The following is a 10,648-nucleotide window of genomic DNA, read 5'->3' on the forward strand; positions in this document are numbered from 1 at the left end:
TTCAAGCTTAATGGTATACTATAAAATTACACAGGTTAATTTTGATGTATCGTGAAGATATGAGAAAAAATTATTTGTTGTAGCAAACAATCAGGGCCGGTCTAACATTAAACGAGGCCTAAAGCAAACTTCAAAGTGAATTGGATATGGTTTTTGCCATACCATACATATCTAATATTTGGTTTAACATAACTTTATTTAAAGTTATAATCAATTACATTACAATCATGAGCTTAAAATAGAACATTCATTGATCAACACAACACAAATTGATCCAAATCATGTGTTCAAATCAAATAGAGATACTATATGGAACACCTTTTCCTGTCACACCAGGCTCATCAGAAGTTGGCTTCAAAAGCTCATAAGGCAAAATCCCAGCACCATTCCTATTCCTCAACTTGGCATCAGCATTCCTCTCATCAATTATACCTTCAAGCTCCATCAACTTCCCTTTAAACTTCTCAAAAGAAGCTTTAACCAACGGTTCCTCTTCCCAAGCCGGCTCAATCGTTTGTCCAAGATATTCCTCGTCGGGCGAATGACTAGACAAAATATCTAACACGGTCATCACCGTCATAGCTTGAATTTGCGAAGGAAAAGTCTTCAACAAAGTCACTTCTGGTTTCTCGAAGAAAAGTTCCCACTCGTTGTCTGTAGGGTCTTCTGTAGGCATTTTGTTTCTCGCAATGGCCGGTCTATTGGGAAAATATCCGGCATAAGTGTACTGACCAAAATTCACCGCGGCATGATGCCCTGATGTTATCCAAACAATGGTCGTCAATATTTCAATAAGATCTTCATTTGTTTTCAAATTAGGCCACCATGGTGCGTCTTTCTTGTCGCCATGACCAACATTTCTAATCTCATCCCACCAAGCTTGTATTTCTTTATCTGACTCAACATTTCTTGATTCTTTATAGTAAATGTTTACATAATCAGTGATCCAAGATTTTAAAGCATCCCAAAGAACAAGACCATCATTTGCATAAGGGTAATCTTCTATGGTTAGTTTTAAGCCATGAGGGGCATTTGGGTCTTTTACTGCCAATCCTCTATGAATGAGGTCATTTGGAAGGGCTTGTAAGTCAAATTGCCAATGTTTGTCATAGGCTATTGAACTTACTAAGAGAGAATGTTTCTTGGGAGTGAAGCTACTTTCAATTATTCCATCTGCATTTACTAGTGCTTCACGTGCAAGTGCATTGATTTCCATTGTGTATCTAAAATGTGGAAGTAATAGTTTGTAGATTGGATGCATTGCACTTAGTTGCCTGTTTGTTGCTATGATGTATGGTTCTGTAGCACAATGAGTTCTCAGCCTGAACAAAAGTGAAAATCAACATTAACTGATGATTTTCAAATCAACAATATCATATTAACAAATCAAATCAAATAAAAAATTTATGTCAACAAATTAAGTCATCATTTCAACAATGTCAATCCTTAAAATAATATATCTCATGTCAATCACGGAAATGGATTTGATGTTGTAACTGCTTTGATGCAGTTGAACCGTCCGATCTGAATGGATGGTTGAGAACATTTTAGTATACATATGATCTAAACCGTCCGATGAGAAATGAGTGGCTGAGATTCATTACTGCGATAAACTGTGTGCTTTTTTAACCGTAGCAAATTCAGGTCTCGTCAATCACCTATTTAATGTCTAAATTGGAGTGTCATGGAAACTGGATCAAACTAGATTCATTCACAATCTTATAGAATTGGATTGAACCAGGATAGACCGTGGTTGGTTCAATTATTGTTTGTTCAATCATAGTTGAATCAATTGAACCATCACCTAAAAGTCTCACACATTCGATCTCCGATATATCTGAGAACATTGCTAAATTGTCGGATAGAGGCTAATATGATTCAGGTTTTTTAGTTTAAGAGATAATTTTAAAACTTTGTTTTATTTGAAAATCAAAATTATAAGACATGAAAAATCCTATTATATATTAAAAAAGTTGGCGGTTTCATACCAGTGACTAACAAGTTGGTGGTAGCCAGAGTCATGAGCAAGGACATGAGCTTTAGCAAGTCTCCAAAGCCAAACGCCAGTTGAATGCCAACAAGGTCTGTAAACTTCCCTCCATAGTGGCTTATCACCAATCGGCGGCCGGGCTAGCTCAATCGCTAGCGGTCTCAATGTGCCGTCGTGCAGGAAGAATAATGTCCTTGATCCATACAATGTTGTGCCTTCAAGTTTTCTAACTTCCTCTACTAATGGCAAGAAAAAATCATAGTAGTCCAAGACGAACAACTTCTTCTGTTTTATTGCCTGCATTGAATTGTTTCAATTGCAAAAGTTTAGTAAGATAAAATAAAAATAACTTTAATCAGTACATTTTATTTAGCAAATACTATGCGAAAATATTATTAAATAAAAACATACCCTAAGAAGAACAGACACGGACACCAAACATGACACTGACACTGACATGTCAACACGTTGACACCGATAATAATTTGTAAAAATGACATAATTTAGTGTAATCATAAATGTTTGTATAGTGTCGGTGTCCGACACCGAGGCGTGTCCGACATTGGGACACGGCTAATCTGAGGAGTGTCTGTGATTCATTGAACATACCTCTTGAACAGTAGTGAATCCTCTGATTTGTTGCTCAACTAGTTCAGTGGTTATTGCTGATTCCGCAGGACCATAAATTTTAGGGTCAAGTTTGCTTTTCAATGGCCATTCCTACATGAGAAAATTTGTTTTTGTTGTTAATTATCAATGATCATATTTGCTATTACCTTTAGTATATTTTCAAATAACATGAATTTATTTTCTAAAATTTTAAATAAGTAGCATAGGGTAATAGTATACCGTGACCAATTGGATGCAACAAGGATTAAGACCTGCTATAGTCTGTCTTCCAAATTCTTCATCCATAAACCAAAAGAATCTGTCCTCTGCCATATTCAAATAATCACATACAAACGTGCGCACGTTGATTAGTTAAACTAAAATAATGAACCATAAAATATGGAATTAACGACCAGAATTCAACAAAGAAAATATTTTCGTAACAACTAGTATACTGATATTTGTCTATCAAAAAAATCATATCTTACTGTCCATGGTGGCAGGAGTCTCGAAACGAAGAATGTCGTTGCCAGCATCCTGGACAAATTTGATCAACCTTGGCAACACAGCCCTAAGACCTTTCTCATTGTGAGGAGGCAAGTCAAATCCTTCATTGAAAAGGTCATCTATGGATGAGAAAACAGGAAATCCAAGATTTGTGTCAATTGCAGCTGTTCTCAAAGCTGGTAGAAGCGCGTGGAAAGCCGATTGTAAGGTGTTTACTGAAAATGTGAGTTGTTTTACTTGCGAGAATGATTCGTCCCTAGGAACGTAGACACTGCTACTTGTTTTCTCGTACAACGGATCTGTTAATTATATCATAGTAAATTATTAATGTTGAGGCAATTTCTCAACGACAGTTTTAATACTGCTGCATGCATTTTTTAAGTTGGTGCTAACTCTTAGTTGCACCTACCTGTCTTGCTACGAGGTCTTCCGGTTCTACAACGCCTAGGATATGGATGTAGTTTGCCACCGAGAACAGGTCTCTTGTGGTCGGGATTTTTGTCTATATCTCCAAGGTCATTGTACACATCGTAATCGTATATTCGATCAAAGGTCTTGCGTTCACCTTGTCCTTTGCCTCGTAAATTTATCAGTTCATCCTCTCTAAACCTTTTCAATCCTTCTGGTGTTTCAGATGGCAAATATGACTGTTCAAAATAGAAGAATTGATTAGGTAGTACAAAACATGCATACAAATCTACATGCACACATGATAATTTTAACTTTGTAATTGAATGAGATTTCAACCCTTAATTATCATAAATAACTTATGTAAACTTATACATAAGCGCTTAATAAGCGCTTTATTAAGCGCTTATGTATAAACTTATATAAATTATTTTTATAGCAAAAGATAACATCAAATTTAATTATTTTTGTATATATACTATAAGCTATTTTCATAAACTATCTTATAAAACTTATGGAAATTAGGTGAAAAAATCTTATGATAAATGTTGTAAGTTGTTTTTACAAATTTTTCTAAACAGACTAACAAAATTTATGTGAATATATTAACTCAAATAAATATTGATTCCATCTCTTTATAAATATTAAAACATGTTTTAGATGGGCGAAGCCTGCTTTATTTCTTAATGTGCAGATGTTCTTCACTTTATAAAAAAAATGTTTTAGACCAGTGAAATCCTACAAATTAATGAGACATGTGTAACAAGAATATTTTTTTTGGAAAAGAAAAAAAAACTATTATTAAATTAATTACAGTAAAAACTTGGGCATAAGATATTACAAAATACAACCTAGTCTAAGATAAAGGGCCACCCATTACATGATTTACAAGGAATGAAAGTAACACCGAGTAGTCCCCATTAATACATTGCTCCTATAACAACTGAAACAGATCCTAACATCCCCACATGAAAAATCCTAAATCATAACTACTTCATTTTTATAGGAATATATACCTAACTACTTCATTTATAATTGAATGACTTGTCACTGCTCACCTTGTCCCACTCTTTGTTTTTTTTTAAACTCAAGGATTTCAATTTGCCTCAAAAAAAGAAAAAAAACTCAATGATTTAAATCGGTAAAGAAAACATACACTCAAGCAATTTAGACTGTTCTATACGTAATAAATCAATTTAATTAATTTGAACAATCTACCGGTTAATGTGTGCTGTAAATTTTGAGACCATTAAATAAATAAAAAAATTGAACGGTTTAATTTACAACACACTTTAATTGTACATCATGTATATGCACTAGACCATACTCCTTCCGGCCTTATTTATAAGCAAAAATATTACTTTTTTGATTTATTGAAAAATTAATATATCTAACCTATATTTAAGCTAGATACATTTATTTTTCAATGAATCTAAAAAATATTTTTTTCTTATAAATAAAGTCGGAGGAAGTACACCTTAGTGGTACATTCGTTTTTTTAATGAAATGTTCTAATTATTATTATTTTTTTGTATTAATCTTATCTTCTAGTTTTTATGAGAAGGACCTCAGTAATTCAGAGTTCAGTCACTAAGGTAAGTAAAATCTGACTAAAAATTATTTTCACTAGAAATGAAACTCGGGTTTTTTCGAATAATTCATCCTAAAAAAAATTTATTAATCACTTGAGTTCAATGTCATGATTAATAATGTTCTAATATATATATATATATATATATATATATATATATATATATATATATATATATATATATATATATATATATGGGGCTGCTAATTTAGACCCAGTTGGGTCTAAATTAGCAAAGTGCACATTTTCAGTTGGACCAAAATACCCATTCTTTTTAATTAATTAACCAAATTATCATCAATGGACGCGGATCCAGTGTCACGCGCGTACCGCAGGACCATGGTTACAGGCCGTTGATCTCCATCAGACAGCCAAGATCTGATCTCATCAAGACTGTATGATCAATCACACAGCCCAAATCATCCGAATCCATCAGATTCCAGCGCGTGCACCACACTGGATTACACCCTGGAGAGAGAAGAATCTACTTTTTAAAAGCAGGACACGTGTCGCTGTCTGATTGGCTGGGAGTGATTTTTTTCCATTTAATACTTTGAACTCAATTATTTCGTTGTAAATTAATTTTTTATTTTTTTTTTTATACCAAAATTCATAATTTTTTTTTTCTCTACAAATAGAGACTTGGTTCGTTTGATTTGGACACAGAAAAAAAAACTCAATTTTTCACTACCTTAATCTCATTTTTCACTACCTTACATCAACTCACTGAAACCATTCTACCAGGAAAATGGTTTCAGAGTACAAATCTCTGAAACCATTCTACCAGCTAAATGGTTTCAGAAGCAAACACAATTAATAAATTACTCACTGAAACCATTCTACCAGTAAAATAGTTTCAGAGTACAACTATGTGCAACCATTCTACAAGCTAAATGGTTTCAGAAGCAAATAACTAATAATCAACTTACTGAAACCATTCTACCAGCAAAATGGTTTCAGATTACAACTCTCTGAAACCATTGTACCAGATAAATGGTTTCAGAAGCAAACACAATTAATAAATTACTCATTGAAACCATTCTACCAGTAAAATGGTTTCAGAATACAACTATGTGTAACCATTCTACCAGTAAAATGGTTTCAGAAGCAAACATTAGTTTTTAATTACCGTTTTATCTCATTTAATTAACTAAAAATAGTTTCAGGTCTCCAAAAATTTCATAAAATATACCAAAAGTTTCAGAATATTATCTACTATTTTTCTGGTATAATGGTTTCAGTGAGTTGGTTGAGTGGTGCGTGTTAAATTACAACACACAAGTAACGTATTTAGTAGACAAAAAATGAGATTATGGTAGTGAAAAATTGCATTTTTTTTTCGGTGTCCAAATCAAACGAACCAAGTCTCTATTTGTAGAAAAAAAAAATTATGAATTTTGGTATAAAAATAAAAAATAAAAAATTAATTTACAACGAAATAATTGAGTTCAAAATATTAAATGAACAAAAATCACGTCCAGCCAACCATTATGTGACACGTGTCCTACTTTTAAAAAGAAAATTTTTCTCTCTCCAGGGTGTAATCCAGTGTGGCGCACGCGCTGGAATCTGATGGATCAAGATAATCTGGGCTGTCGGATTGATTAGACAGTTTTGATGAGATCAGATCTTGGCTGTCTGATGGAAATTAACGGTCTGTAACCATGGTCCTTCGGTACGCGCACAACACTGGATCCGCGTCTATTAATGGGTATTTTGGTTAATTAATTAAAAAGAATGGGTATTTTGGTCCAATTGAAAAGGTGCACCTTGCTAACTTAGACCTAACTAGGGTCTAAGTTAGAAAACCCCTATATATATATATATATATATATATATATATATATATATATATATAACTTAAATTTATCTCATTATTATTTATAATTTTTAACACAGTAAAATATAGTAATATATTATGGAGTTGGGGTAATGATTGAACCTTGTTGGAGAAAATGACCCTTTTGTTAGGGTTGTCAAACTTGGAATGAACCCAAGAATCACAAGAAAAATTAACAGGACCAGTGAGAAATCCATCAAGAACAATTTGCTTTATAAACATTTCCCTTCTATGCTCATTTTCCACAAGAACAGCACCAATATCTCCAAAACTATTTGGTACATCAAATTCAGCTTCATACTTGATCTCTTTTGCTGATCGAGTTGTCAAGTGAACATAACCTTTGATTTTTTTCTTCTGCAATGATGTATCTTTGTGAAACAAAATAAAAGACACAATATTAAAAATTAATGTTAAAATGATGGTTAATGTCAATTTTAACACAAATTATATCTTAATTTTGTCTAATTAAATTATTTCATAATTTATATTAAAGACAAAGAAGATTTCTTGTAGTGGTTCCCCAAGAAACATGTTCATCTAAATTTCTTACTAGATATAAGACATGTGACGTACGTAATGCAGTATTATTTTGTGCCACTATATATGATACTAATGTATGTACTTTCTTCTTATATTTTATAGTACCATTTTAGGGTATTTTTTTACTTGAAGTGTTATAATAAACTTGAAAATGATACAAATAACATTGAGGACTGCAGTATATAGAGACAGAATAGAATAATACTATCATATCCTAATTAAATTTGATGTTTGGTGATCAATAGAAAAAGATAAATTAATCTTATTTTTAATCCTATCATATTAACTCTTTGTTATTTTTATCCTTAATTTGTGGTGGGTTAGCAACCTGATAAGAAATCTTTAAAATTTTCACGCCTTATTCTTTTAATTTGGCTCGCTTTAATTTCTCTCTCTCTCTAGTTTACCATTGCTGCTCTATCTCCCTCCCTCCTCTTCACGTTTTCTCAGATTATTTTGTTTCTATTCCTATCTATATTGATCCCAATTTTTTCATGCTTGTATCTTTGCTTCATTTTCATAAATCGATTTCTACATATATCTCCATGTATTGATTTTTGCTGAATTTCTTTGGGGTTTAATTTTTCTTCTCTTATATATACATCTGAAACAAAAAATTGTTTTTATTTTTATTTGATTGATAATAATTTTTCTCAAAATAAAAATGTTATTTTTTTTTTTGAGGAGTGCTAGCAACACACTCTTTAACAAACACACTCTAACACACTCTCTTCTATTGGTTAAAATTTATATAGGTCCCATAAAAATTATATGGGTCCACATTTTTTTATGGGACCCATGTGAATTTCAACCAATAAAAGAGAGTGTGTTGGAGTGTGTTTGTTAAAGAGTGTGTTGCTAGCATTATTCTTTTTTTTTCTCAAGTCCTAAAATGGATCTCATAATTTTTTAAGGACTAGAATGAATTTTCACTCTAATAATAATACTTAAAATCTAAATTTTGAATAAAATAATTAATATTGCATTAAAATATTTTTCTTTTATATATATATATATATATATATATATATATAGACATGAAAATATATAGGGAGATTGAAGTAAAAATAAATACTACACTATATTTTATATTTTTTTGTTTTACAATGGAGCTGAGTATTGAACTCAAGACTTTTAGTATACTATCCAAATCTTCATCAACAGACCAAACCTAGTGACTTAAATACTACACTATTTTCAAACAAACATACTTGTATTGAAAAAAAATCATCATATTTTGACAATGTTAGTAATAATTCTTGAACAAATAATTGGAAAAAAAAAAAAAAAAAAAAAAACTGATTGGTGACGTGGCAAGCAAAAAAAATACATGTGGCAGTGCCATCTCGCTGCCACGTCATCCTCCATTAAACTCATGTGGACAACAGAGACTAAAACCATTGACTGGTGAAACTTCAGGGACTAAAAAATGTGGAAACAAACTTCAGGGACTAAAACGAAAATTCTGTAAAACTATAGGGATCAAAAACATATTTAACCCATAATTAAATGTGTAATTATCTAAAAAATTAAGAAAATAATTTGTAACAAACAAATTTAGTAAATATTAATACATATAGTTCCTCAGAATATAACTCAGTTGGAAACATTGCATATATATAATGTAATAAGTATCTGAGTTCGAACCGTTATACTTCCACTTATTTATATATACAGAGATATGACATCATCGTAATATATTGCCTTGATTTAAATAAATAAAAAAAACCCTGGATATGACATCATCTGTGATTTAAATAAAAGATCCCCATTTTATAAGTAAAAAAAAAGCATATTTAACTCATGTTTAAATATAATTTTTTTTTAGTAAACTTGAATTTAGATAAAAATTATGCTTTGCAGTACGTTTCTGCAAAATTATATTTTGGTTTAGTTTTGTCAAATTCACCAATAACTTACCAGGATCTAGCTGAGAGCTACAAAGCTCCAAGAGAATGGATTTACCAAACAAATCAGTTATGTCATCAAGTCCTCTTTCTATAGCCATTTCTGAGAAAAACCCTGCAACTGTTGGTGTAACAGTTACTGTGGCTTGTACTTTTACTGATTCCCTTTCTATAATATTTGCTTCTTCTTCACTCACAGACACAGCTTTTATTTTGCTGCATCCATTTTTACTACTAAACCTCCCTTGTTTCTTTGGATTTGTGAATAAAAGCCTTGATGACCCAACCTTAAAACATGGTTGGTTATTGCCAATGCCATTGAGACATGGCTTTTGCAAGATGAGACAATTTGGTTTTAAATTAATTTGTTGCATAAGCATTTTTTCTACTTCTATGTATTGTAGTCTCCACTTTAATTTTTCATGTGTTTTGAAAAGAGTAGAGGGAGACAATGGTTTTGATTGTAATTTAAATTGAGGAATGAAGTGAGAATGAAGCTAGTAGTATATTTATTTATACTACTTACAAATATATTGAATGTTGAATTTCCTCACAATTTTTTCTCAGGACAATTTAATCCTTGATAAATAATAATTGGTCCTTGACATTTTTATTGTTAGGAAATAACAAAGCTGAAAAAAAAAAAATAAGCTGGAGGGTAATCAACAATATAAAAATATAAATTAGAAAACTCTAAAATCGGAGAAAAATCACGATCGTTGTCAAAACCGATAACCAGATAATAAACACTAGCATCATATCTACTTCACTCTCAATTACCTCATGACATCAGTATACCCACATTCTTTAAAATAAATATTTGACCTACAACTCACAATACTGTAAAACAAGAGCATAAGAAGAAAAAAAAAAAAGACACAAATATAAACTTGAGATCTCTATGTATAACATTGAGCTCCCCCATCCTTCATTTCTCCAAGCAATGTGGAACTTCTCCAATATAAATCTAATAGTAGTTAATAAATATTAAATATTATTATTATTATTATTATTATTATTAATATCATCTTCAAATAAAAATTTAAAAATATAAAAGTGTTGGGGAGTCCAGGGGAGCTCGGGAGAAACAATGGGTCAATGCTCCAGGACCACAAGAGAGGGAGACGCCACATCCCAACCCAAAACCTTAAGGTGTTAGGTTAATGGGTTACCTCTCTTATAAATCCAACATTCTTCCCACACATAGTCGATGTGAGACTTAAACACTCACACTTGAAACCCAACATTCTCCC

The 10,648-nt window shown here is 31.6% G+C and overlaps 1 protein-coding gene across 1 annotated transcript; it reads right to left on the minus strand.

The window, feature by feature from the left end:
• Positions 1-73: 73 nt before the first annotated feature.
• LOC123914021 (linoleate 13S-lipoxygenase 2-1, chloroplastic-like) lies at positions 74-10,270 on the minus strand. The gene is made up of 8 exons (XM_045964992.1): positions 9,409-10,270; positions 7,048-7,316; positions 3,516-3,753; positions 3,088-3,405; positions 2,840-2,925; positions 2,600-2,710; positions 1,989-2,287; positions 74-1,322 (listed from the first exon to the last, which is right to left on the minus strand). Exons 1-8 carry the CDS (start codon positions 9,773-9,775, stop codon positions 293-295), a joined length of 2,718 nt encoding a protein of 905 aa, XP_045820948.1. The 5' UTR covers positions 9,776-10,270; the 3' UTR covers positions 74-292.
• Positions 10,271-10,648: the final 378 nt, after the last annotated feature.

The sequence above is a fragment of the Trifolium pratense genome, linkage group LG3, assembly GCF_020283565.1.
Source record: "Trifolium pratense cultivar HEN17-A07 linkage group LG3, ARS_RC_1.1, whole genome shotgun sequence".
Lineage (NCBI taxonomy): Eukaryota > Viridiplantae > Streptophyta > Magnoliopsida > Fabales > Fabaceae > Trifolium > Trifolium pratense.

Excerpts from the sequence above, each read along its gene's own strand:
- LOC123914021 (XM_045964992.1), bottom strand. The coding sequence starts at position 9,775 with ATGCTTATGCAACAAATTAATTTAAAACCAAATTGTCTCATCTTGCAA. Across the intron at positions 3,406-3,515 it reads AAGACCTCGTAGCAAGACAG|ATCCGTTGTACGAGAAAACA; the intron begins GTAGGTGCAACT and ends TATAATTAACAG. Across the intron at positions 2,711-2,839 it reads GTTGCATCCAATTGGTCACG|GAATGGCCATTGAAAAGCAA; the intron begins GTATACTATTAC and ends TTTCTCATGTAG.